This window comes from Procambarus clarkii, chromosome 5 (assembly GCF_040958095.1).
Source record: "Procambarus clarkii isolate CNS0578487 chromosome 5, FALCON_Pclarkii_2.0, whole genome shotgun sequence".
NCBI lineage: Eukaryota > Metazoa > Arthropoda > Malacostraca > Decapoda > Cambaridae > Procambarus > Procambarus clarkii.
The window spans coordinates 19,861,935-19,889,695 of NC_091154.1; the positions used below are offsets into that span (position 1 = coordinate 19,861,935).

The following is a 27,761-nucleotide window of genomic DNA, read 5'->3' on the forward strand; positions in this document are numbered from 1 at the left end:
TAAACTGTTGTTTACTGATATGATATAATAGATATGGTGGTCCACTTGCCTCATCTTTATATGGGATTAATTCCAAGCTGGATTGGAGGCTTGAAAGGATTGTGAACATATCATTGTTTCATTGTAACAATTCCAGAACATGAGGAAGTAGTGTCATGGCGCGCTAATGGTACAAAATTACTCATGAAGGTGAGCTGTGGTGCAAACTGGTGATGGTTTACTGGTGGCATAACTGCTGAAGGTGAGGTGGTGGACGAGATGTTAGCTTGTGGTGGAGTAATACTAGCTAAAGACAGACGATGATGATGATGAAGGAGAGTAGGGATGATGAGGAGGCAACTGGTAGCTGGCGTCGTGGCATACAAGTTGTAGGGGAAGAGGTTGCAACACACAGTATAGTCAGCAACATCTGCACGGCAGAGGGGGGCAGTGTCACCATGTTGCAATAGGCTTAAGATACACTGGCAGCAAGAAGAGCTTCCAGGGCCCAGGTCCTGGGGTGAGACTGGACTTCCAGGGCCCAGGTCTTGGGGTGAGACTGGACTTCCAGGGCCCAGGTCCTGGGGTGAGACTGGACTTCCAGGGCCCAGGTCCTGGGGTGAGACTGGACTTCCAGGGCCCAGGTCCTGGGGTCAGACTGGACTTCCAGGGCCCAGGTCATGGGGTGAGACTGGACTTCCAGGGCCCAGGTCCTGGGGTCAGACTGGACTTCCAGGGCCCAGGTCCTGGGGTGGGACTGGACTTCCAGGGCCCAGGTCATGGGGTGAGACTGGACTTCCAGGGCCCAGGTCCTTGGGTGGGACTGGACTTCCAGGGCCCAGGTCCTGGGGTGAGACTGGACTTGTCTGGTGTCAACGATCGTTTAGGGAAGACTCAGAGTGTTTAGGACACTTTCAACAAGGAGTACTAGGGGACCGTGGGGTTCAGGGACGTGGCCTTGTACTGTTGCACTCGTCTTGAAATGAAGGCGCGGGGACAGGAGGCGCGGGGACAGGAGGCGCGGGTGTGTCATCTTGCAAGGCGCGGGGACAGGAGGCGCGGGGACAGGAGGCGCGGGTGTGTCATCATGCAAGGCGCGGGGACAGGAGGCGCGGGTGTGTCATCTTGCAAGGCGCGGGGACAGGAGGCGCGGGTGTGTCATCTTGCAAGGCGCGGGGACAGGAGGCGCGGGTGTGTCATCATGCAAGGCGCGGGGACTGGAGGCGCGGGTGTGTCATCTTGCAAGGCGCGGGGACAGGAGGCGCGGGGACTGGAGGCGCGGGTGTGTCATCTTGCAAGGCGCGGGGACAGGAGGCGCGGGTGTGTCATCTTGCAAGGCGCGGGGACAGGAGGCGCGGGGACAGGAGGCGCAGGTGTGTCATCAGGCAAGGCGCGGGGACAGGAGGCGCGGGTGTGTCATCATGCAAGGCGCGGGGACAGGAGGCGCGGGTGTGTCATCATGCAAGGCGCGGGGACAGGAGGCGCGGGGACAGGAGGCGCGGGTGTGTCATCATGCAAGGCGCGGGGACAGTAGGCGCGGGTGTGTCATCTTGCAAGGCGCGGGGACAGGAGGCGCGGGTGTGTCATCATGCAAGGCGCGGGGACAGGAGGCGCGGGTGTGTCATCATGCAAGGCGCGGGGACAGGAGGCGCGGGTGTGTCATCTTGCAAGGCGCGGGGACAGGAGGCGCGGGGACAGGAGGCGCGGGTGTGTCATCATGCAAGGCGCGGGGACAGGAGGCGCGGGTGTGTCATCATGCAAGGCGCGGGGACAGGAGGCGCGGGTGTGTCATCATGCAAGGCGCGGGGACAGGAGGCGCGGGTGTGTCATCATGCAAGGCGCGGGTGTGTCATCATGCAAGGCGCGGGGACAGGAGGCGCGGGTGTGTCATCATGCAAGGCGCGGGGACAGGAGGCGCGTGTGTGTCATCATGCAAGGCGCGGGGACAGGAGGCGCGTGTGTGTCATCATGCAAGGCGCGGGGACAGGAGGCGCGGGTGTGTCATCTTGCAAGGCGCGGGGACAGGAGGCGCGGGTGTGTCATCTTGCAAGGCGCGGGGACAGGAGGCGCGGGTGTGTCATCTTGCAAGGCGCGGGGACAGGAGGCGCGGGTGTGTCATCATGCAAGGCGCGGGGACAGGAGGCGCGGGTGTGTCATCTTGCAAGGCGCGGGGACAGGAGGCGCGGGTGTGTCATCTTGCAAGGCGCGGGGACAGGAGGCGCGGGTGTGTCATCATGCAAGGCGCGGGGACAGGAGGCGCGGGTGTGTCATCAGGCAAGGCGCGGGGACAGGAGGCGCGGGGACAGGAGGCGCGGGTGTGTCATCATGCAAGGCGCGGGGACAGGAGGCGCGGGTGTGTCATCATGCAAGGCGCGGGGACAGGAGGCGCGGGTGTGTCATCATGCAAGGCGCGGGGACAGGAGGCGCGGGTGTGTCATCATGCAAGGCGCGGGGACAGGAGGCGCGGGTGTGTCATCATGCAAGGCGCGGGGACAGGAGGCGCGGGTGTGTCATCTTGCAAGGCGCGGGGACAGGAGGCGCGGGTGTGTCATCTTGCAAGGCGCGGGGACAGGAGGCGCGGGTGTGTCATCATGCAAGGCGCGGGGACAGGAGGCGCGGGTGTGTCATCATGCAAGGCGCGGGGACAGGAGGCGCGGGTGTGTCATCATGCAAGGCGCGGGGACAGGAGGCGCGGGTGTGTCATCATGCAAGGCGCGGGGACAGGAGGCGCGGGTGTGTCATCATGCAAGGCGCGGGGACAGGAGGCGTGGGTGTGTCATCTTGCAAGGCGCGGGGACAGGAGGCGCGGGTGTGTCATCATGCAAGGCGCGGGGACAGGAGGCGCGGGGACAGGAGGCGCGGGGACAGGAGGCGCGGGTGTGTCACCATGCAAGGCGCGGGGACAGGAGGCGCGGGTGTGTCATCTTGCAAGGCGCGGGGACAGGAGGCGCGGGGACAGGAGGCGCGGGTGTGTCATCATGCAAGGCGCGGGGACAGGAGGCGCGGGGACAGGAGGCGCGGGTGTGTCATCATGCAAGGCGCGGGGACAGGAGGCGCGGGTGTGTCATCTTGCAAGGCGCGGGGACAGGAGGCGCGGGGACAGGAGGCGCGGGTGTGTCATCATGCAAGGCGCGGGGACAGGAGGCGCGGAGACAGGAGGCGCGGGTGTGTCATCTTGCAAGACGCGGGGACAGGAGGCGCGGGTGTGTCATCATGCAAGGCGCGGGGACAGGAGGCGCGGGTGTGTCATCTTGCAAGGCGCGGGGACAGGAGGCGCGGGTGTGTCATCTTGCAAGGCGCGGGGACAGGAGGCGCGGGTGTGTCATCATGCAAGGCGCGGGGACAGGAGGCGCGGGGACAGGAGGCGCGGGGACAGGAGGCGCGGGTGTGTCATCATGCAAGGCGCGGGGACAGGAGGCGCGGGGACAGGAGGCGCGGGTGTGTCATCATGCAAGGCGCGGGGACAGGAGGCGCGGGTGTGTCATCATGCAAGGCGCGGGGACAGGAGGCGCGGGTGTGTCATCATGCAAGGCGCGGGGACAGGAGGCGCGGGTGTGTCATCTTGCAAGGCGCGGGGACAGGAGGCGCGGGGACAGGAGGCGCGGGTGTGTCATCATGCAAGGCGCGGGGACAGGAGGCGCGGGTGTGTCATCTTGCAAGGCGCGGGGACAGGAGGCGCGGGTGTGTCATCATGCAAGGCGCGGGGACAGGAGGCGCGGGTGTGTCATCATGCATGGCGCGGGGACAGGAGGCGCGGGTGTGTCATCTTGCAAGGCGCGGGGACAGGAGGCGCGGGTGTGTCATCTTGCAAGGCGCTGGGACAGGAGGCGCGGGTGTGTCATCATGCAAGGCGCGGGGACAGGAGGCGCGGGTGTGTCATCTTGCAAGGCGCGGGGACAGGAGGCGCGGGTGTGTCATCTTGCAAGGCGCGGGGACAGGAGGCGCGGGTGTGTCATCTTGCAAGGCGCTGGGACAGGAGGCGCGGGTGTGTCATCATGCAAGGCGCGGGGACAGGAGGCGCGGGGACAGGAGGCGCGGGTGTGTCATCATGCAAGGCGCGGGGACAGGAGGCGCGGGTGTGTCATCTTGCAAGGCGCGGGGACAGGAGGCGCGGGTGTGTCATCAGGCAAGGCGCGGGGACAGGAGGCGCGGGTGTGTCATCTTGCAAGGCGCGGGGACAGGAGGCGCGGGTGTGTCATCATGCAAGGCGCGGGGACAGGAGGCGCGGGGACAGGAGGCGCGGGTGTGTCATCATGCAAGGCGCGGGGACAGGAGGCGCGGGGACAGGAGGCGCGGGTGTGTCATCATGCAAGGCGCGGGGACAGGAGGCGCGGGTGTGTCATCATGCAAGGCGCGGGGACAGGAGGCGCGGGTGTGTCATCTTGCAAGGCGCAGGGACAGGAGGCGCGGGGACAGGAGGCGCGGGGACAGGAGGCGCGGGTGTGTCATCTTGCAAGGCGCGGGGACAGGAGGCGCGGGTGTGTCATCATGCAAGGCGCAGGGACAGGAGGCGCGGGTGTGTCATCTTGCAAGGCGCGGGGACAGGAGGCGCGGGTGTGTCATCATGCAAGGCGCGGGGACAGGAGGCGCGGGTGTGTCATCATGCAAGGCGCGGGGACAGGAGGCGCGGGGACAGGAGGCGCGGGTGTGTCATCAGGCAAGGCGCGGGGACAGGAGGCGCGGGGACAGGAGGCGCGGGTGTGTCATCATGCAAGGCGCGGGGACAGGAGGCGCGGGTGTGTCATCATGCAAGGCGCGGGGACAGGAGGCGCGGGTGTGTCATCTTGCAAGGCGCGGGGACAGGAGGCGCGGGTGTGTCATCATGCAAGGCGCGGGGACAGGAGGCGCGGGTGTGTCATCATGCATGGCGCGGGGACAGGAGGCGTGGGGACAGGAGGCGCGGGGACAGGAGGCGCGGGTGTGTCATCTTGCAAGGCGCGGGGACAGGAGGCGCGGGTGTGTCATCAGGCAAGGCGCGGGGACAGGAGGCGCGGGGACAGGAGGCGCGGGTGTGTCATCATGCAAGGCGCGGGGACAGGAGGCGCGGGTGTGTCATCAGGCAAGGCGCGGGGACAGGAGGCGCGGGTGTGTCACCATGCAAGGCGCGGGGACAGGAGGCGCGGGTGTGTCACCATGCAAGGCGCGGGGACAGGAGGCGCGGGGACAGGAGGCGCGGGTGTGTCACCATGCAAGGCGCGGGGACAGGAGGCGCGGGTGTGTCATCACGCAAGGCGCGGGGACAGGAGGCGCGGGTGTGTCATCTTGCAAGGCGCGGGGACAGGAGGCGCGGGGACAGGAGGCGCGGGTGTGTCATCTTGCAAGGCGCGGGGACAGGAGGCGCGGGGACAGGAGGCGCGGGTGTGTCATCTTGCAAGGCGCGGGGACAGGAGGCGCGGGGACAGGAGGCGCGGGTGTGTCATCTTGCAAGGCGCGGGGACAGGAGGCGCGGGTGTGTCATCTTGCAAGGCGCGGGGACAGGAGGCGCGGGTGTGTCATCTTGCAAGGCGCGGGGACAGGAGGCGCGGGTGTGTCACCATGCAAGGCGCGGGGACAGGAGGCGCGGGTGTGTCACCATGCAAGGCGCGGGGACAGGAGGCGCGGGTAATGGTTGTTGTTGGTGGTGGTTGTTGTTGTTGTTGGTGGTGGTTGTTGTTGTTGTTGGTGGTGGTTGTTGTTGGTGGTGGTGGTTGTTGTTGTTGGTGGTGGTGGTTGTTGTTGGTGGTGGTTGTTGTTGTTGGTGGTGGTTGTTGTTGTTGGTGGTAATAGTTGTTGTTGGTGGTAATAGTTGTTGTTGGTGGTGGTTGTTGTTGATGGTGGTGGTTGTTGTTGGTGGTAGTGGTTGTTGTTGGTGGTAATAGTTGTTGTTGGTGGTAATAGTTGTTGTTGGTGGTAATAGTTGTTGTTGGTGGTAATAGTTGTTGTTAGTGGTGGTTGTTGTTGGTGGTAATGGTTGTTGTTGGTGGTAGTGGTTGTTGTTGGTGGTAATGGTTGTTGTAGTTGGTGGTAATGGTTGTTGTTGGTGGTAATGGTTGTTGTTGGTGGTGGTTGTTGTTGGTGGTAGTGGTTGTTGTTGGTGGTAATGGTTGTTGTTGGTGGTAATGGTTGTTGTTGGTGGTAATGGTTGTTGTTGGTGGTAATGGTTGTTGTTGGTGGTAATGGTTGTTGTTGGTGGTAATGGTTGTTGTTGGTGGTAGTGGTTGTTGTTGGTGGTGGTTGTTGGTGTTGGTGGTAATAGTTGTTGTTGGTGGTAATAGTTGTTGTTAGTGGTGGTTGTTGTTGGTGGTAATGGTTGTTGTTGGTGGTAATGGTTGTTGTTGGTGGTAATGGTTGTTGTTGGTGGTTGTTGTTGGTGGTAATGGTTGTTGTTGGTGGTAGTGGTTGTTGTTGGTGGTAATGGTTGTTGTTGGTGGTAATGGTTGTTGTTGGTGGTAGTGGTTGTTGTTGGTGGTAATGGTTGTTGTTGGTGGTAATGGTTGTTGTTGGTGGTAATGGTTGTTGTTGGTGGTAATGGTTGTTGTTGGTGGTAATGGTTGTTGTTGGTGGTAATGGTTGTTGTTGGTGGTAGTGGTTGTTGTTGGTGGTGGTTGTTGGTGTTGGTGGTAATAGTTGTTGTTGGTGGTAATAGTTGTTGTTAGTGGTGGTTGTTGTTGGTGGTAATGGTTGTTGTTGGTGGTAATGGTTGTTGTTGGTGGTAATGGTTGTTGTTGGTGGTTGTTGTTGGTGGTAATGGTTGTTGTTGGTGGTAGTGGTTGTTGTTGGTGGTAATGGTTGTTGTTGTTGGTGGTAATGGTTGTTGTTGGTGGTAATGGTTGTTGTTGGTGGTAATGGTTGTTGTTGGTGGTAATGGTTGTTGTTGGTGGTGGTTGTTGTTGTTGGTGGTAATGGTTGTTGTTGTTGGTGGTAATGGTTGTTGTTGTTGGTGGTAATGGTTGTTGTTGTTGTTGGTGGTTGTTGTTGTTGTTGGTGGTGGTTGTTGTTGTTGGTGGTAATGGTTGTTGTTGTTGTTGGTGGTTGTTGTTGTTGTTGGTGGTGGTGGTTGTTGGTGGTAATGGTTGTTGTTGTTGGTGGTGGTGGTTGTTGTTGGTGGTGGTTGTTGTTGGTGGTGGTTGTTGTTGGTGGTGGTGGTTGTTGTTGGTGGTAATGGTTGTTGTTGGTGGTAATGGTTGTTGTTGTTGGTGGTGGTTGTTGTTGGTGGTGGTTGTTGTTGGTGGTGGTGGTTGTTGTTGGTGGTAATGGTTGTTGTTGGTGGTAATGGTTGTTGTTGGTGGTAGTGGTTGTTGTTGTTGGTGGTGGTTGTTGTTGGTGGTAATGGTTGTTGTTGTTGGTGGTGGTTGTTGTTGGTGGTAGTGGTTGTTGTTGGTGGTAATGGTTGTTGTTGGTGGTAATGGTTGTTGTTGGTGGTGGTTGTTGTTGGTGGTGGTTGTTGTTGGTGGTGGTGGTTGTTGTTGGTAATGGTTGTTGTTGGTGGTGGTAATGGTTGTTGTTGTTGGTGGTGGTTGTTGTTGGTGGTAGTGGTTGTTGTTGGTGGTGGTGGTTGTTGTTGGTGGTAATGGTTGTTGTTGGTGGTAGTGGTTGTTGTTGGTGGTAATGGTTGTTGTTGGTGGTAATGGTTGTTGTTGTTGGTGGTAATGGTTGTTGATGGTGGTAATGGTTGTTGTTGGTGGTAATGGTTGTTGTTGGTGGTAATGGTTGTTGTTGGTGGTAATGGTTGTTGTTGTTGGTGGTGGTGGTTGTTGTTGGTGGTAATGGTTGTTGTTGGTGGTAGTGGTTGTTGTTGGTGGTAATGGTTGTTGTTGGTGGTAATGGTGGTTGTTGTTGGTGGTAATGGTTGTTGTTGTTGGTAATGGTTGTTGTTGGTGGTAATGGTTGTTGTTGGTGGTAATGGTTGTTGTTGTTGGTGGTGGTGGTTGTTGTTGGTGGTAATGGTTGTTGTTGGTGGTAATGGTTGTTGTTGGTGGTGGTAATGGTTGTTGTTGTTGGTGGTGGTGGTTGTTGTTGGTGGTAATGGTTGTTGTTGGTGGTAATGGTTGTTGTTGTTGGTGGTAATGGTTGTTGATGGTGGTGGTTGTTGTTGTTGGTGGTAATGGTTGTTGTTGGTGGTAATGGTTGTTGTTGTTGGTGGTAATGGTTGTTGTTGGTGGTGGTGGTTGTTGTTGTTGGTGGTGGTTGTTGTTGTTGGTGGTAATGGTTGTTGTTGTTGGTAATGGTTGTTGTTGTTGGTGGTAATGGTTGTTGATGGTGGTGGTTGTTGTTGTTGGTGGTAATGGTTGTTGTTGTTGGTAATGGTTGTTGTTGTTGGTGGTGGTGGTTGTTGTTGTTGGTGGTGGTGGTTGTTGTTGTTGGTGGTGGTGGTGGTTGTTGTTGTTGGTGGTAATGGTTGTTGTTGTTGGTGGTGGTGGTTGTTGTTGCTGGTGGTGGTGGTTGTTGGTGGTGGTGGTTGTTGTTGTTGGTGGTAATGGTTGTTGTTGTTGGTGGTGGTGGTTGTTGTTGGTGGTGGTGGTGGTTGTTGTTGTTGTTGGTGGTAATGGTTGTTGTTGTTGGTGGTGGTGGTTGTTGTTGTTGGTGGTGGTGGTTGTTGGTGGTGGTGGTTGTTGTTGTTGGTGGTAATGGTTGTTGTTGTTGGTGGTGGTGGTTGTTGTTGTTGTTGTTGGTGGTAATGGTTGTTGTTGTTGGTGGTGGTTGTTGTTGTTGGTGGTAATGGTTGTTGTTGGTGGTAATGGTTGTTGTTGTTGGTGGTGGTGGTTGTTGTTGGTGGTAATGGTTGTTGTTGGTGGTAATGGTTGTTGTTGGTGGTGGTTGTTGTTGGTGGGAATGGTTGTTGTTGGTGGTGGTTGTTGTTGTTGGTGGTTGTTGTAGTTGGTGGTGGTTGTTGTAGTTGGTGGTGGTGGTTGTTGTGGGTGGTGGTGGTTGTTGGTGGTAGTGGTTGTTGTTGGTGGTAATGGTTGTTGTTGGTGGTGGTTGTTGTTGGTGGTAATGGTTGTTGTTGGTGGTGGTTGTTGTTGTTGGTGGTGGTTGTTGTTGGTGGTGGTGGTTGTTGGTGGTAGTGGTTGTTGTTGGTGGTAATGGTTGTTGTTGGTGGTGGTTGTTGTTGGTGGTGGTTGTTGTTGGTGGTGGATGTTGTTGGTGATGGTTGTTGTTGGTGGTGGTGGTTGTTGGTGGTAGTGGTTGTTGTTGGTGGTAATGGTTGTTGTTGGTGGTGGTTGTTGGTGGTGGTTGTTGTTGGAGGTGGTTGTTGTTGGTGGTGGATGTTGTTGGTGATGGTTGTTGTTGGTGGGTGTTGTTGGTGGTGGTTGTTGTTGGTGGTGGTTGTTGTTGGTGGTAATGGTTGTTGTTGGTGGTAGTTGTTGTTGCTGGTGGTAATGGTTGTTGTTGGTGGTAGTTGTTGTTGTTGGTAGTAGTGGTTGTTGTTGGTGGTAATGGTTGTTGTTGGTGGTAATGGTTGTTGTTGGTGGTAATGGTTGTTGTTGGTGGTAATGGTTGTTGTTGGTGGTGGTTGTTGTTGGTGGTGGTTGTTGTTGGTGGTGGTTGTTGTTGGTGGTAATGGTTGTTGTTGGTGGTGGTTGTTGTTGGTGGTGGTTGTTGTTGGTGGTAATGGTTGTTGTTGGTGGTAGTTGTTGTTGCTGGTGGTAATGGTTGTTGTTGGTGGTAGTTGTTGTTGTTGGTAGTAGTGGTTGTTGTTGGTGGTAATGGTTGTTGTTGGTGGTAATGGTTGTTGTTGGTGGTAATGGTTGTTGTTGGTGGTAATGGTTGTTGTTGGTGGTAATGGTTGTTGTTGGTGGTAATGGTTGTTGTTGGTGGTAATGGTTGTTGTTGGTGGTAATGGTTGTTGTTGGTGGTAATGGTTGTTGTTGGTGGTAGTGGTTGTTGTTGGTGGTGGTTGTTGTTGGTGGTAATGGTTGTTGTTGGTGGTAATGGTTGTTGTTGGTGGTAATGGTTGTTGTTGGTGGTGGTTGTTGTTAGTGGTAATGGTTGTTGCTGGTGGTAATGGTTGTTGTTGGTGGTAATGGTGTTTGTTGGTGGTAATGGTTGTTGTTGGTGGTAATGGTTGTTGTTGGTGGTAATGGTTGTTGTTGGTGGTAATGGTTGTTGTTGGTGGTAATGGTTGTTGTTGGTGGTAATGGTTGTTGTTGGTGGTAGTGGTTGTTGTTGGTGGTGGTTGTTGTTGGTGGTAATGGTTGTTGTTGGTGGTAATGGTTGTTGTTGGTGGTAATGGTTGTTGTTGGTGGTGGTTGTTGTTAGTGGTAATGGTTGTTGCTGGTGGTAATGGTTGTTGTTGGTGGTAATGGTGTTTGTTGGTGGTAATGGTTGTTGTTGGTGGTAGTGGTTGTTGTTGGTGGTATTGGTTGTTGTTGGTGGTAGTGGTTGTTGTTGGTGGTAGTGGTTGTTGTTGGTGGTAATGGTTGTTGTTGGTGGTAGTGGTTGTTGTTGGTGGTAATGGTTGTTGTTGGTGGTAATGGTTGTTGGTGGTGGTAATGGTTGTTGTTGGTGGTAGTGGTTGTTGTTGGTGGTGGTTGTTGTTGGTGGTGGTTGTTGTTGGTGGTAATGGTTGTTGTTGGTGGTGGTTGTTGTTGGTGGTAATGGATGTTGTTGGTGGAAGTGGTTGTTGTTGGTGGTAGTGGTTGTTGTTGGTGGTAATGGTTGTTGTTGGTGGTAATGGTTGTTGTTGGTGGTGGTTGTTGTTGGTGGTAATGGTTGTTGTTGTTGGTGGTGGTTGTTGTTGGTGGTAATGGTTGTTGTTGGTGGTGGTTGTTGTTGGTGGTAATGGTTGTTGTTGTTGGTGGTTGTTGTTGGTGGTGGTTGTTGTTGATGGTGGTGGTTGTTGTTGGTGGTGGTTGTTGTTGGTGGTAATGGTTGTTGTTGGTGGTAATGGTTGTTGTTGGTGGTGGTTGTTGTTGGTGGTAATGGTTGTTGTTGTTGGTGGTGGTTGTTGTTGGTGGTAATGGTTGTTGTTGGTGGTGGTTGTTGTTGGTGGTAATGGTTGTTGTTGTTGGTGGTTGTTGTTGGTGGTGGTTGTTGTTGATGGTGATGGTTGTTGTTGGTGGTGGTTGTTGTTGGTGGTAATGGTTGTTGTTGGTGGTGGTTGTTGTTGGTGGTGGTGGTTGTTGTTGGTGGTAATGGTTGTTGTTGGTGGTAATGGTTGTTGTTGGTGGTGGTTGTTGTTGGTGGTAATGGTTGTTGTTGTTGGTGGTGGTTGTTGTTGGTGGTAGTGGTTGTTGTTGGTGGTAATGGTTGTTGTTGGTGGTAATGGTTGTTGTTGGTGGTGGTTGTGTTGGTGGTAATGGTTGTTGTTGTTGGTGGGTGGTTGTTGTTGGTGGTAATGGTTGTTGTTGGTGGTGGTTGTTGTTGGTGGTAATGGTTGTTGTTGTTGGTGGTGGTTGTTGTTGGTGGTAGTGGTTGTTGTTGGTGGTAATGGTTGTTGTTGGTGGTAATGGTTGTTGTTGGTGGTGGTTGTTGTTGGTGGTAATGGTTGTTGTTGTTGGTGGTAATGGTTGTTGTTGGTGGTGGTTGTTGTTGATGGTAATGGTTGTTGTTGATGGTAATGGTTGTTGTTGGTGGTGGTTGTTGTTGGTGGTAATGGTTGTTGTTGTTGGTGGTGGTGGTTGTTGTTGGTGGTAGTGGTTGTTGTCGGTGGTAATGGTTGTTGTTGGTGGTAATGGTTGTTGTTGGTGGTAGTGGTTGTTGTTGGTGGTAATGGTTGTTGTTGGTGGTGGTTGTTGTTGGTGGTAATGGTTGTTGTTGGTGGTGGTTGTTGTTGATGGTGGTGGTTGTTGTTGGTGGTAGTGGTTGTTGTTGGTGGTAATGGTTGTTGTTGGTGGTAATGGTTGTTGGTGGTGGTAATGGTTGTTGTTGGTGGTGGTTGTTGTTGATGGTAATGGTTGTTGTTGTTGTTGGTGGTGGTTGTTGTTAGTGGTAATGGTTGTTGCTGGTGGTAATGGTTGTTGTTGGTGGTGGTTGTTGTTGATGGTAATGGTTGTTGTTGTTGTTGGTGGTGGTTGTTGTTGGTGGTAATGGTTGTTGCTGGTGGTAATGGTTGTTGTTGGTGGTAATGGTTGTTGTTGGTGGTAATGGTTGTTGTTGTTGGTGGTAATGGTTGTTGTTGGTGGTAATGGCTGTTGTTGGTGGTAATGGTTGTTGTTGGTGGTAATGGTTGTTGTTATTGGTAATGGTTGTTGCTGGTGGTAATGGTTGTTGCTGGTGGTGGTGGTTGTTGTTGATGGTAATGGTTGTTGTTGGTGGTGGTTGTTGTTGGTGGTAATGGTTGTTGTTGGTGGTAATGGTTGTTGTTGGTGGTAATGGTTGTTGTTGGTGGTAATGGTTGTTGTTGGTGGTAATGGTTGTTGTTGGTGGTAATGGTTGTTGTTGTTGGTGGTGGTGGTTGTTGTTGGTGGTAATGGTTGTTGTTGGTGGTAGTGGTTGTTGTTGGTGGTAATGGTTGTTGTTGGTGGTAATGGTGGTTGTTGTTGGTGGTAATGGTTGTTGTTGTTGGTAATGGTTGTTGTTGGTGGTAATGGTTGTTGTTGGTGGTAATGGTTGTTGTTGGTGGTAATGGTTGTTGTTGTTGGTGGTGGTGGTTGTTGTTGGTGGTAATGGTTGTTGTTGGTGGTAATGGTTGTTGTTGGTGGTGGTAATGGTTGTTGTTGTTGGTGGTGGTGGTTGTTGTTGGTGGTAATGGTTGTTGTTGGTGGTAATGGTTGTTGTTGTTGGTGGTAATGGTTGTTGATGGTGGTGGTTGTTGTTGTTGGTGGTAATGGTTGTTGTTGGTGGTAATGGTTGTTGTTGTTGGTGGTAATGGTTGTTGTTGGTGGTGGTGGTTGTTGTTGTTGGTGGTGGTTGTTGTTGTTGGTGGTAATGGTTGTTGTTGTTGGTAATGGTTGTTGTTGTTGGTGGTAATGGTTGTTGATGGTGGTGGTTGTTGTTGTTGGTGGTAATGGTTGTTGTTGTTGGTAATGGTTGTTGTTGTTGGTGGTGGTGGTTGTTGTTGTTGGTGGTGGTGGTTGTTGTTGTTGGTGGTGGTGGTGGTTGTTGTTGTTGTTGGTGGTAATGGTTGTTGTTGTTGGTGGTGGTGGTTGTTGTTGTTGGTGGTGGTGGTTGTTGGTGGTGGTGGTTGTGGTTGGTGGTAATGGTTGTTGTAGTTGGTGGTGGTGGTTGTTGTTGGTGGTGGTGGTGGTTGTTGTTGTTGTTGGTGGTAATGGTTGTTGTTGTTGGTGGTGGTGGTTGTTGTTGTTGGTGGTGGTGGTTGTTGGTGGTGGTGGTTGTTGTTGTTGGTGGTAATGGTTGTTGTTGTTGGTGGTGGTGGTTGTTGTTGTTGTTGTTGGTGGTAATGGTTGTTGTTGTTGGTGGTGGTTGTTGTTGTTGGTGGTAATGGTTGTTGCTGGTGGTAATGGTTGTTGTTGTTGGTGGTGGTGGTTGTTGTTGGTGGTAATGGTTGTTGTTGGTGGTAATGGTTGTTGTTGGTGGTGGTTGTTGTTGGTGGTAATGGTTGTTGTTGGTGGTGGTTGTTGTTGTTGGTGGTTGTTGTAGTTGGTGGTGGTTGTTGTAGTTGGTGGTGGTGGTTGTTGTTGGTGGTGGTGGTTGTTGGTGGTAGTGGTTGTTGTTGGTGGTAATGGTTGTTGTTGGTGGTGGTTGTTGTTGGTGGTAATGGTTGTTGTTGGTGGTGGTTGTTGTTGTTGGTGGTGGTTGTTGTTGGTGGTGGTGGTTGTTGGTGGTAGTGGTTGTTGTTGGTGGTAATGGTTGTTGTTGGTGGTGGTTGTTGTTGGTGGTGGTTGTTGTTGGTGGTGGATGTTGTTGGTGATGGTTGTTGTTGGTGGTGGTGGTTGTTGTTGGTAGTGGTTGTTGTTGGTGGTAATGGTTGTTGTTGGTGGTGGTTGTTGGTGGTGGTTGTTGTTGGAGGTGGATGTTGTTGGTGATGGTTGTTGTTGGTGGGTGTTGTTGGTGGTGGTTGTTGTTGGTGGTGGTTGTTGTTGGTGGTAATGGTTGTTGTTGGTGGTAGTTGTTGTTGCTGGTGGTAATGGTTGTTGTTGGTGGTAGTTGTTGTTGTTGGTAGTAGTGGTTGTTGTTGGTGGTAATGGTTGTTGTTGGTGGTAATGGTTGTTGTTGGTGGTAATGGTTGTTGTTGGTGGTGGTTGTTGTTGGTGGTGGTTGTTGTTGGTGGTGGTTGTTGTTGGTGGTAATGGTTGTTGTTGGTGGTGGTTGTTGTTGGTGGTGGTTGTTGTTGGTGGTAATGGTTGTTGTTGGTGGTAGTTGTTGTTGCTGGTGGTAATGGTTGTTGTTGGTGGTAGTTGTTGTTGTTGGTAGTAGTGGTTGTTGTTGGTGGTAATGGTTGTTGTTGGTGGTAATGGTTGTTTGTGGTGGTAATGGTTGTTGTTGGTGGTAATGGTTGTTGTTGGTGGTAATGGTTGTTGTTGGTGGTAATGGTTGTTGTTGGTGGTAATGGTTGTTGTTGGTGGTAATGGTTGTTGTTGGTGGTAATGGTTGTTGTTGGTGGTAGTGGTTGTTGTTGGTGGTGGTTGTTGTTGGTGGTAATGGTTGTTGTTGGTGGTAATGGTTGTTGTTGGTGGTAATGGTTGTTGTTGGTGGTGGTTGTTGTTAGTGGTAATGGTTGTTGCTGGTGGTAATGGTTGTTGTTGGTGGTAATGGTGTTTGTTGGTGGTAATGGTTGTTGTTGGTGGTAGTGGTTGTTGTTGGTGGTAATGGTTGTTGTTGGTGGTAGTGGTTGTTGTTGGTGGTAGTGGTTGTTGTTGGTGGTAATGGTTGTTGTTGGTGGTAGTGGTTGTTGTTGGTGGTAATGGTTGTTGTTGGTGGTAATGGTTGTTGGTGGTGGTAATGGTTGTTGTTGGTGGTAGTGGTTGTTGTTGGTGGTGGTTGTTGTTGGTGGTGGTTGTTGTTGGTGGTAATGGTTGTTGTTGGTGGTAATGGATGTTGTTGGTGGAAGTGGTTGTTGTTGGTGGTAGTGGTTGTTGTTGGTGGTAATGGTTGTTGTTGGTGGTAGTGGTTGTTGTTGGTGGTGGTTGTTGTTGATGGTGGTGGTTGTTGTTGGTGGTGGTTGTTGTTGGTGGTAATGGTTGTTGTTGGTGGTGGTTGTTGTTGGTGGTGGTGGTTGTTGTTGGTGGTAATGGTTGTTGTTGGTGGTAATGGTTGTTGTTGGTGGTGGTTGTTGTTGGTGGTAATGGTTGTTGTTGTTGGTGGTGGTTGTTGTTGGTGGTAGTGGTTGTTGTTGGTGGTAATGGTTGTTGTTGGTGGTAATGGTTGTTGTTGGTGGTGGTTGTTGTTGGTGGTAATGGTTGTTGTTGTTGGTGGTGGTTGTTGTTGGTGGTAATGGTTGTTGTTGGTGGTGGTTGTTGTTGGTGGTAATGGTTGTTGTTGTTGGTGGTGGTTGTTGTTGGTGGTAGTGGTTGTTGTTGGTGGTAATGGTTGTTGTTGGTGGTAATGGTTGTTGTTGGTGGTTGTTGTTGTTGGTGGTAATGGTTGTTGTTGTTGGTGGTAATGGTTGTTGTTGGTGGTGGTTGTTGTTGATGGTAATGGTTGTTGTTGATGGTAATGGTTGTTGTTGGTGGTGGTTGTTGTTGGTGGTAATGGTTGTTGTTGTTGGTGGTGGTGGTTGTTGTTGGTGGTAGTGGTTGTTGTTGGTGGTAATGGTTGTTGTTGGTGGTAATGGTTGTTGTTGGTGGTAGTGGTTGTTGTTGGTGGTAATGGTTGTTGTTGGTGGTGGTTGTTGTTGGTGGTAGTGGTTGTTGTTGGTGGTGGTTGTTGTTGATGGTGGTGGTTGTTATTGGTGGTAGTGGTTGTTGTTGGTGGTAATGGTTGTTGTTGGTGGTAATGGTTGTTGGAGGTGGTAATGGTTGTTGTTGGTGGTGGTTGTTGTTGATGGTAATGGTTGTTGTTGTTGTTGGTGGTGGTTGTTGTTAGTGGTAATGGTTGTTGCTGGTGGTAATGGTTGTTGTTGGTGGTGGTTGTTGTTGATGGTAATGGTTGTTGTTGTTGTTGGTGGTGGTTGTTGTTGGTGGTAATGGTTGTTGCTGGTGGTAATGGTTGTTGTTGGTGGTAATGGTTGTTGTTGGTGGTAATGGTTGTTGTTGTTGGTGGTAATGGTTGTTGTTGGTGGTAATGGCTGTTGTTGGTGGTAATGGTTGTTGTTGGTGGTAATGGTTGTTGTTATTGGTAATGGTTGTTGCTGGTGGTAATGGTTGTTGCTGGTGGTGGTGGTTGTTGTTGATGGTAATGGTTGTTGTTGGTGGTGGTTGTTGTTGGTGGTAATGGTTGTTGTTGGTGGTAATGGTTGTTGTTGGTGGTAATGGTTGTTGTTGGTGGTAATGGTTGTTGTTGGTGGTAATGGTTGTTGTTGGTGGTAATGGTTGTTGTTGGTGGTAATGGTTGTTGTTGGTGGTAGTGGTTGTTGTTGGTGGTAATGGTTGTTGTTGGTGGTAATGGTTGTTGTTGGTGGTAATGGTTGTTGTTGGTGGTAGTGGTTGTTGTTGGTGGTAATGGTTGTTGTTGGTGGTAATGGTTGTTGTTGGTGGTAATGGTTGTTGTTGGTGGTAATGGTTGTTGTTGGTGGTAGTGGTTGTTGTTGGTGGTAGTGGTTGTTGTTGGTGGTAATGGTTGTTGTTGGTGGTAATGGTTGTTGTTGGTGGTGGTTGTTGTTGGTGGTAATGGTTGTTGTTGGTGGTAATGGTTGTTGTTGGTGGTAATGGTTGTTGTTATTGGTAATGGTTGTTGTTGGTGGTAATGGTTGTTGTTGGTGGTAGTGGTTGTTGTTGGTGGTAATGGTTGTTGTTGGTGGTAATGGTTGTTGTTGGTGGTAATGGTTGTTGTTGGTGGTAATGGTTGTTGTTATTGGTAATGGTTGTTGTTGGTGGTGGTTGTTGTTGGTGGTAATGGTTGTTGTTGGTGGTAATGGTTGTTGTTATTGGTAATGGTTGTTGTTGGTGGTGGTTATTGTTGGTGGTGGTTGTTGTTGGTGGTAGTGGTTGTTGTTGGTGGTGGTTGTTGTTGGTGGTAGTGGTTGTTGTTGGTGGTAGTGGTTGTTGTTGGTGGTAGTGGTTGTTGTTGGTGGTAATGGTTGTTGTTGGTGGTGATTGTTGTTGGTGGTAGTGGTTGTTGTTGGTGGTAGTGGTTGTTGTTGGTGGTGGTTGTTGTTGGTGGTAATGGTTGTTGTTGGTGGTAGTGGTTGTTGGTGGTGGTAATGGTTGTTGTTGGTGGTGGTTGTTGTTGGTGGTAATGGTTGTTGTTGGTGGTAGTGGTTGTTGGTGGTGGTAATGGTTGTTGTTGGTGGTAATGGTTGTTGTTGGTGGTAATGGTTGTTGTTGGTGGTAATGGTTGTTGTTGTTGGTGGTAATGGTTGTTGTTGTTGGTGGTAATGGTTGTTGTTGGTGGTAATGGTTGTTGTTATTGGTAATGGTTGTTGTTGGTGGTAATGGTTGTTGTTGGTGGTAATGGTTGCTGTTGGTGGTAGTGGTTGTTGTTGGTGGTAGTGGTTGTTGTTGGTGGTAATGGTTGTTGTTGGTGGTAATGGTTGTTGTTGGTGGTAGTGGTTGTTGTTGGTGGTAATGGTTGTTGTTGGTGGTAGTGGTTGTTGTTGGTGGTAATGGTTGTTGTTGGTGGTAATGGTTGTTGTTGGTGGTAGTGGTTGTTGTTGGTGGTAATGGTTGTTGCTGGTGGTAGTGGTTGTTGTTGGTGGTTGTGGATGTTGTTGGTGGTAAAGGTTGTTGTTGGTGGTAATGGTTGATGTTAGTGGTAATGGTTGTTGTTGGTGGTAATGGTTGTTGTTGGTGGTAATGGTTGTTGTTGGTGGTAATGGTTGTTGTTGGTGGTAATGGTTGTTGTTGGTGGTGGTTGTTGTTGTTGGTGGTAATGGTTGTTGTTGGTGGTAATGGTTGTTGTTGGTGGTAATGGTTGTTGTTGGTGGTGGTTGTTGTTGTTGGTGGTAATGGTTGTTGTTGATGGTGGTGGTTGTTGTTGGTGGTAATGGTTGTTGTTGGTGGTAATGGTTGTTGTTGGTGGTGGTTGTTGATTATAACTCCGTAATAACCCACAAAGTTATAACTCTGAACTTACTGTAAAAGTTCCCTGGAAGCCTGATTCATTCATGTTTATGTAATTGGAAGAATATATAATATTGCTATGAAAACCTTGTTGTTAGCTGCACACTACACTCGTGGCCACGACTGTTGTTAGCTGCACACTACACTCGTGGCCACGACTGGTGTTAGCTGCACACTACACCCGTGGCCACGACTGTTGTTAGCTGCACACTACACTCGTGGCCACGACTGTTGTTAGCTGCACACTACACCCGTGGCCACGACTGTTGTTAGCTGCACACTACACTCGTGGCCACGACTGTTGTTAGCTGCACACTACACCCGTGGCCACGACTGTTGTTAGCTGCACACTACACTCGTGGCCACGACTGTTGTTAGCTGCACACTACACTCGTGGCCACGACTGTTGTTAGCTGCACACTACACTCGTGGCCACGACTGTTGTTAGCTGCACACTACACTCGTGGCCACGACTGTTGTTAGCTGCACACTACACTCGTGGCCACGACTGTTGTTAGCTGCACACTACACCCGTGGCCACGACTGTTGTTAGCTGCACACTACACTCGTGGCCACGACTGTTGTTAGCTGCACACTACACCCGTGGCCACGACTGTTGTTAGCTGCACACTACACCCGTGGCCACGACTGTTGTTAGCTGCACACTACACTCGTGGCCACGACTGTTGTTAGCTGCACACTACACTCGTGGCCACGACTGTTGTTAGCTGCACACTACACTCGTGGCCACGACTGTTGTTAGCTGCACACTACACTCGTGGCCACGACTGTTGTTAGCTGCACACTACACTCGTGGCCACGACTGTTGTTAGCTGCACACTACACTCGTGGCCACGACTGTTGTTAGCTGCACACTACACTCGTGGCCACGACTGTTGTTAGCTGCACACTACACTCGTGGCCACGACTGTTGTTAGCTGCACACTACTCTCGTGGCCACGACTGTTGTTAGCTGCACACTACACTCGTGGCCACGACTGTTGTTAGCTGCACACTACACTCGTGGCCACGACTGTTGTTAGCTGCACACTACACTCGTGGCCACGACTGTTGTTAGCTGCACACTACTCTCGTGGCCACGACTGTTGTTAGCTGCACACTACACTCGTGGCCACGACTGTTGTTAGCTGCACACTACACTCGTGGCCACGACTGTTGTTAGCTGCACACTACACTCGTGGCCACGACTGTTGTTAGCTGCACACTACACTCGTGGCCACGACTGTTGTTAGCTGCACACTACACTCGTGGCCACGACTGTTGTTAGCTGCACACTACACTCATAGCCACGACTGTTGTTAGCTGCACACTACACTCGTGGCCACGACTGTTGTTAGCTGCACACTACACTCGTGGCCACGACTGTTGTTAGCTGCACACTACACTCGTGGCCACGACTGTTGTTAGCTGCACACTACACTCATGGCCACGACTGTTGTTAGCTGCACACTACACTCATGGCCACGACTGTTGTTAGCTGCACACTACACTCGTGGCCACGACTGTTGTTAGCTGCACACTACACTCGTGGCCACGACTGTTGTTAGCTGCACACTACACTCGTGGCCACGACTGTTGTTAGCTGCACACTACACTCGTGGCCACGACTGTTGTTAGCTGCAAACTACACTCGTGGCCACGACTGTTGTTAGCTGCACACTACACTCGTGGCCACGACTGTTGTTAGCTGCACACTACACTCGTGGCCACGACTGTTGTTAGCTGCACACTACACTCGTGGCCACGACTGTTGTTAGCTGCACACTACACTCGTGGCCACGACTGTTGTTAGCTGCACACTACACTCGTGGCCACGACTGTTGTTAGCTGCACACTACACTCGTGGCCACGACTGTTGTTAGCTGCACACTACACTCGTGGCCACGACTGTTGTTAGCTGCACACTACACTCGTGGCCACGACTGTTGTTAGCTGCACACTACACTCGTGGCCACGACTGTTGTTAGCTGCACACTACACTCGTGGCCACGACTGTTGTTAGCTGCACACTACACTCGTGGCCACGACTGTTGTTAGCTGCACACTACACTCGTGGCCACGACTGTTGTTAGCTGCACACTACACTCGTGGCCACGACTGTTGTTAGCTGCACACTACACTCGTGGCCACGACTGTTGTTAGCTGCACACTACACTCGTGGCCACGACTGTTGTTAGCTGCACACTACACTCGTGGCCACGACTGTTGTTAGCTGCACACTACACTCGTGGCCACGACTGTTGTTAGCTGCACACTACACTCGTGGCCACGACTGTTGTTAGCTGCACACTACACTCGTGGCCACGACTGTTGTTAGCTGCACACTACACTCGTGGCCACGACTGTTGTTAGCTGCACACTACACTCGTGGCCACGACTGTTGTTAGCTGCACACTACACTCGTGGCCACGACTGTTGTTAGCTGCACACTACACTCGTGGCCACGACTGTTGTTAGCTGCACACTACACTCGTGGCCACGACTGTTGTTAGCTGCACACTACACTCGTGGCCACGACTGTTGTTAGCTGCACACTACACTCGTGGCCACGACTGTTGTTAGCTGCACACTACACTCGTGGCCACGACTGTTGTTAGCTGCTCACTACACTCGTGGCCACGACTGTTGTTAGCTGCACACTACACTCGTGGCCACGACTGTTGTTAGCTGCACACTACACTCGTGGCCACGACTGTTGTTAGCTGCTCACTACACTCGTGGCCACGACTGTTGTTAGCTGCACACTACTCTCGTGGCCACGACTGTTGTTAGCTGCACACTACACTCGTGGCCACGACTGTTGTTAGCTGCACACTACACTCGTGGCCACGACTGTTGTTAGCTGCACACTACACTCGTGGCCACGACTGTTGTTAGCTGCACACTACACTCGTGGCCACGACTGTTGTTAGCTGCTCACTACACTCGTGGCCACGACTGTTGCTAGCTGCACACTACACTCGTGGCCACGACTGTTGTTAGCTGCACACTACACTCGTGGCCACGACTGTTGTTAGCTGCACACTACACTCGTGGCCACGACTGTTGTTAGCTGCACACTACTCTCGTGGCCACGACTGTTGTTAGCTGCACACTACACTCGTGGCCACGACTGTTGTTAGCTGCACACTACACTCGTGGCCACGACTGTTGTTAGCTGCACACTACACTCGTGGCCACGACTGTTGTTAGCTGCTCACTACACTCGTGGCCACGACTGTTGTTAGCTGCACACTACACTCGTGGCCACGACTGTTGTTAGCTGCACACTACACTCGTGGCCACGACTGTTGTTAGCTGCTCACTACACTCGTGGCCACGACTGTTGTTAGCTGCTCACTACACTCGTGGCCACGACTGTTGTTAGCTGCACACTACACTCATGGCCACGACTGCCACGACCTTGACTTTTAAACTATTTTGTTTTAGTGATAATATTTTTGGAGTTAATATTGTCAACTCTAAACATGTTAATATATGTAACAAAATAGTTTCTGTATTATTAAGAAATAATCGTAATAGAATAGTTTCATTATAGTAATAACATTGCATTATAATATTTGCCGTCTCGCTGGCAACATTTTCCTTCTTACAATATACTTGTTAATACGTTAAGTTCCTTCTCTCCCCCAGAACACTCAGGCCTCAGACTTCTCTCAAGGTGTAGCTTTATAACTAATTCCATTAGCTGCCACTTTGAGCAATAGCTGAAGCTGCGGCCCGTGTTCACCAACTACCTGGCAGGTTAGTTGACACCACCTCTACCACGGTGGTAGTGGTGGTGTTGTAAACATTACCACGGTGGTAGTGGTGGTGTTGTAAACATTACCACTCTGGTAGTGGTGGTGTTGTAAACATTACCACTCTGGTAGTGGTGGTGTTGTAAACATTACCACGGTGGTAGTGGTGATGTTGTAAACATTACCACTCTGGTAGTGGTGGTGTTGTAAACATTACCACGGTGGTAGTGGTGGTGTTGTAAACATTACCACTCTGGTAGTGGTGGTGTTGTAAACATTACCACTCTGGTAGTGGTGGTGTTGTAAACATTACCACTCTGGTAGTGGTGGTGTTGTAAACATTACCACTCTGGTAGTGGTGGTGTTGTAAACATTACCACGGTGGTAGTGGTGATGTTGTAAACATTACCACGGTGGTAGTGGTGGTGTTGTAAACATTACCACGGTGGTAGTGGTGGTGTTGTAAACATTACCACTCTGGTAGTGGTGGTGTTGTAAACATTACCACGGTGGTAGTGGTGATGTTGTAAACATTACCACGGTGGTAGTGGTGGTGTTGTAAACATTACCACGGTGGTAGTGGTGGTGTTGTAAACATTACCACGGTGGTAGTGGTGGTGTTGTAAACATTACCACGGTGGTAGTGGTGATGTTGTAAACATTACCACGGTGGTAGTGGTGATGTTGTAAACATTACCACTTTGGTAGTGGTGGTGTTGTAAACATTACCACTCTGGTAGTGGTGGTGTTGTAAACATTACCACTCTGGTAGTGGTGGTGTTGTAAACATTACCACTCTGGTAGTGGTGGTGTTGTAAACATTACCACTCTGGTAGTGGTGGTGTTGTAAACATTACCACGGTGGTAGTGGTGGTGTTGTAAACATTACCACTCTGGTAGTGGTGGTGTTGTAAACATTACCACGGTGGTAGTGGTGATGTTGTAAACATTACCACGGTGGTAGTGGTAGTGTTGTAAACATTACCACGGTGGTAGTGGTGGTGTTGTAAACATTACCACTCTGGTAGTGGTGGTGTTGTAAACATTACCACGGTGGTAGTGGTGATGTTGTAAACATTACCACGGTGGTAGTGGTAGTGTTGTAAACATTACCACGGTGGTAGTGGTGGTGTTGTAAACATTACCACGGTGGTAGTGGTGGTGTTGTAAACATTACCACGGTGGTAGTGGTGATGTTGTAAACATTACCACGGTGGTAGTGGTAGTGTTGTAAACATTACCACGGTGGTAGTGGTGGTGTTGTAAACATTACCACTCTGGTAGTGGTGGTGTTGTAAACATTACCACGGTGGTAGTGGTGGTGTTGTAAACATTACCACGGTGGTAGTGGTGGTGTTGTAAACATTACCACTCTGGTAGTGGTGGTGTTGTAAACATTACCACGGTGGTAGTGGTGATGTTGTAAACATTACCACGGTGGTAGTGGTAGTGTTGTAAACATTACCACGGTGGTAGTGGTGGTGTTGTAAACATTACCACTCTGGTAGTGGTGGTGTTGTAAACATTACCACGGTGGTAGTGGTGATGTTGTAAACATTACCACGGTGGTAGTGGTAGTGTTGTAAACATTACCACGGTGGTAGTGGTGGTGTTGTAAACATTACCACGGTGGTAGTGGTGGTGTTGTAAACATTACCACGGTGGTAGTGGTGATGTTGTAAACATTACCACGGTGGTAGTGGTAGTGTTGTAAACATTACCACGGTGGTAGTGGTGGTGTTGTAAACATTACCACTCTGGTAGTGGTGGTGTTGTAAACATTACCACGGTGGTAGTGGTGATGTTGTAAACATTACCACGGTGGTAGTGGTAGTGTTGTAAACATTACCACGGTGGTAGTGGTGGTGTTGTAAACATTACCACGGTGGTAGTGGTGGTGTTGTAAACATTACCAAGGTGGTAGTGGTGGTGTTGTAAACATTACCACGGTGGTAGTGGTGGTGTTGTAAACATTACCACGGTGGTAGTGGTGGTGTTGTAAACATTACCACGGTGGTAGTGGTGGTGTTGTAAACATTACCAAGGTGGTAGTGGTGGTGTTGTAAACATTACCACGGTGGTAGTGGTGATGTTGCCAACAATGATAATTACTGTGATCATATTACAGAAGGTGTCTGACGGAGTAACATGACTATGAGAAGCTGTAGCCTATGTTGTCGTGTATTTAACAAGGCGGCCCTCATGCTCCTGCTCCTGCTGCTCTTCTCGATATGTGGCCTCATCTTCCTCACCAGGTAGGCTGTTTATAGTCATGCTACACCCTGTTGTTTGTGTGAGGGCTCATCTTCCTCAGCAGGTAGGCTGTTTATAGTCATGCTACACCCTGTTGTTTGTGTGAGGGCTCAGCTTCCTCAGCAGGTAGGCTGTTTATAGTCATGCTACACCCTGTTGTTTGTGTGAGGGCTCATCTTCCTCACCAGGTAGGCTGTTTATAGTCATGCTACACCCTGTTGTTTGTGTGAGGGCTCAGCTTCCTCACCAGGTAGGCTGTTTATAGTCATGCTACACCCTGTTGTTTGTGTGAGGGCTCAGCTTCCTCACCAGGTAGGCTGTTTATAGTCATGCTACACCCTGTTGTTTGTGTGAGGGCTCAGCTTCCTCACCAGGTAGGCTGTTTATAGTCATGCTGCACCCTGTTGTTTGTGTGAGGGCTCAGCTTCCTCACCAGGTAGGCTGTTTATAGTCATGCTACACCCTGTTGTTTGTGTGAGGGCTCAGCTTCCTCACCAGGTAGGCTGTTTATAGTCATGCTACACCCTGTTGTTTGTGTGAGGGCTCAGCTTCCTCACCAGGTAGGCTGTTTATAGTCATGCTACACCCTGTTGTTTGTGTGAGGGCTCAGCTTCCTCACCAGGTAGGCTGTTTATAGTCATGCTACACCCTGTTGTTTGTGTGAGGGCTCATCTTCCTCACCAGGTAGGCTGTTTATAGTCATGCTGCACCCTGTTGTTTGTGTGAGGGCTCAGCTTCCTCACCAGGTAGGCTGTTTATAGTCATGCTGCACCCTGTTGTTTGTGTGAGGGCTCATCTTCCTCACCAGGTAGGCTGTTTATAGTCATGCTGCACCCTGTTGTTTGTGTGAGGGCTCATCTTCCTCACCAGGTAGGCTGTTTATAGTTATGCTACACCCTGTTGTTTGTGTGAGGGCTCAGCTTCCTCACCAGGTAGGCTGTTTATAGTCATGCTACACCCTGTTGTTTGTGTGAGGGCTCAGCTTCCTCACCAGGTAGGCTGTTTATAGTCATGCTACACCCTGTTGTTTGTGTGAGGGCTCAGCTTCCTCACCAGGTAGGCTGTTTATAGTCATGCTGCACCCTGTTGTTTGTGTGAGGGCTCAGCTTCCTCACCAGGTAAGCTGTTTATAGTCATGCTACACCCTGTTGTTTGTGAGGGCTCAGCTTCCTCACCAGGTAAGCTGTTTATAGTCATGCTGCACCCTGTTGTTTGTGAGGGCTCAGCTTCCTCACCAGGTAGGCTGTTTATACCTCAACATATTTGGTGCTCTTCTCAACTCGTCTCTCATATTATCTTGAAAATATGTAAAGTTGCCACAAGTTGAAAAGCTGAAGTTGCAACAAATGATTGTTATTGCCAACCATTAATTTTTGACTTTACATGGCTCAGTGATGAACTTGCCAGCATTAACTGGGAATACACAACTGTAAACAGTATACATATTCCACTTATTAGAAGAGTACGGAGGAGGAGGAGGAGGAATATTATCGGCTACTCGTTCTCTCAATATTTATATAACAGACTTGATGTTTAGCAAGGAGCCACCATATACACTATAGGGATATTGGTAACTTGAATTAGGTGACAATATATAGCTAACCTGTCTTAGAGACTTGTAAATCAAATAATACATTCATGAATTCCACTAAGAACATGATCTGTCTCGAAAATTGAAGCTTAGAAAGGGATTGTAGACACTGGCACACATGTCACATTAAAGGCAAATATATCAAGGTGAGAGTAAAGACTCCTCCGGTGTGAGGACACAGGCGGTAACGTGTACACTTGGAAACATCCAGTTTAGACTGGCCGACACGTGTTTCTCTCTTGTTCAATATTAATAAAACTCTGACACAAATAAACTAAAATTCGAATACCGAGTCGTGCAGGACTCTCCCTTGTGAGGTGGCACTGGCACCACGGGTACCCAGTGCAGGCGACGAGTCACAATAACGGGGCTGAAGAATGTTGACCAGACCACACACTACAAGGGGAAGGGACGACGACGTTTCGGACCGTCCTGAACGATTCGGACCGTCCTGGACTGAGAATGGTCCAGGACGGACCTAAATGTCGTCGTCCCTTCACCTTGTAGCGTGTGGTCTGGTCAACAAGGGTACCCAGTCACTCACAGAGGGGTTACTCCACATGTGTCTTCCCCTGTGAGCAGTGGCATGAAGACCGGCAGTGTCCTTACTGCAGCTTCTTCTCACACAGCGCTGCTCACTACCTCCCGTTCCTGGTCGCCACACACGAACCCGACTAGCAACGTCGCCGACTTGGGCGACTCCACTTTAGCCACCAAATAACTGTGGTATGAGACTAGGTCACACACCTGCTACTGGTACTGGGGCGCCTCTCCTCCCCAGTGAGGGACTAGGCCACACACCTGCTACTGGTACTGGGGCGCCTCTCCTCCCCAGTGTGGGACTAGGTCACACACCTGCTACTGGTACTGGGGCGCCTCTCCTCCCCAGTGAGGGACTAGGCCACACACCCGCTACTGGTACTGGGGCGCCTCTCCTCCCCAGTGAGGGACTAGGCCACACACCTGCTACTGGTACTGGTGCACCTCATAAGATTATCAGATGCAATTTAATGCTGATAAATGTAAAGTTCTGAGGCTAGGTAATGATGATAGAGTTACAAGATACGAGCTAGATGGTGTTGAGATTGCGAAGCCAGATTGCGAAAGGGATCTGGGAGTTATGATTAGTAAGAATTTAAAACCAAAGGAACAATGCATAAATGTTCGTAATAAGGCATGTAGGACACTGGGATTTATTAATCTTAGCGTTAGTAACAAGACACCTGGTGTGGTTCTTCAGCTATATCTTGCTCTGGTTAGGCCCCATTTAGATTATGCAGTTCAGTTTTGGTCGCCGTACTATAGAATGGATATAAATACTCTGAGTACTCTCAGTGATGCTTTTCATTGTTAACTGTTTTAATAATGTAGAGGGTACACTATCTTTCTTGGACGCATTTACAAAATCAACTGATGGATCCCAGTTGTCAAGCATCACTGAGAGTACTCAGAGTATGGGTAACGATGTGTATCAGTGCTATACCGACGGTTGTGTAGAAGGTACCGGATGTGCATGTAATATATTTGAACAATCTTCTCTCGTACATACAGCAATGAAGTGCGTCAATGACTGGGCAAGTACAACTCAAACCGAACTTGCAGGCATATATCTTGCCACTGAATTTTTAAAAGACAAAGGCAGTGGATTTATATACTATGACTCACAGAGTGCACTCCTGGCACTGAACGCACATAGTAGTGACACCCAGAAAATAGTCAGTGATATTCGAATGAATGTTTTAGCTGCTAAAGAAAACAGATTTGAAATTAAATTCCTATGGATACCATCACATGTTGGCATCTCAAGGCATGACACTGTTGATATGCTTGCAAAGACAGCTTGTAGAAAACCAGTGGTAGAAATTGATATGGGTGTTTCATTAGCAGTGACAAAGAGAATACTTAAATAAATATCTAATGAAAATCTCACCGACCTAACAAAAAGACCTGAAAGTTGTAGCATTAAATATTATGATAGATATCGTGAGGAGACATTCACATATGAGACTAATAGAACAAGAACCCGGCAATGTGATGTTATAGTGGCCAGAATACGCCTGGGTTATAGACGTATCTGGCAGCTTTCTCAAAACCCAAATGTCGAGTACACAATGTGTCAACTTTGTGAAAGAGAAA

General features: G+C 50.3%; 2 protein-coding genes across 3 annotated transcripts in view; both read left to right on the plus strand.

The window, feature by feature from the left end:
- LOC123761729 (uncharacterized) overlaps positions 1–27,761 on the plus strand; it is a 43,722-nt gene that overhangs the window by 9,416 nt on the left and 6,545 nt on the right. Inside the window, exons 1-2 of one of the 2 annotated variants that reach the window (XM_045747885.2) lie at positions 21,648–21,785; positions 23,910–24,036. In XM_045747885.2, the coding sequence (XP_045603841.1) occupies positions 23,930–24,036 (107 nt within the window). In that variant the 5' untranslated portion in view covers positions 21,648–21,785; positions 23,910–23,929. Of the gene's footprint in view, positions 1–21,647; positions 21,786–23,909; positions 24,037–27,761 lie in introns of those variants that run through there. The other variant, XM_045747895.2, reaches the window with a different exon arrangement.
- Positions 1,492–21,716, plus strand: LOC123766538 (PE-PGRS family protein PE_PGRS3-like). The gene is made up of 2 exons (XM_045755769.2): positions 1,492–5,580; positions 21,675–21,716. The coding sequence occupies exons 1-2, from the start codon at positions 1,492–1,494 to the stop codon at positions 21,714–21,716; spliced, it is 4,131 nt and encodes a 1,376-aa protein (XP_045611725.2).

Coding starts and splice junctions, on each gene's coding strand:
- LOC123766538 (XM_045755769.2), top strand. CDS start 1,492: ATGCAAGGCGCGGGGACAGTAGGCGCGGGTGTGTCATCTTGCAAGGCG. Junction 5,581..21,674: donor CGCGGGGACAGGAGGCGCGG/GTAATGGTTGTT, acceptor TCTCTCCCCCAG/AACACTCAGGCCTCAGACTT.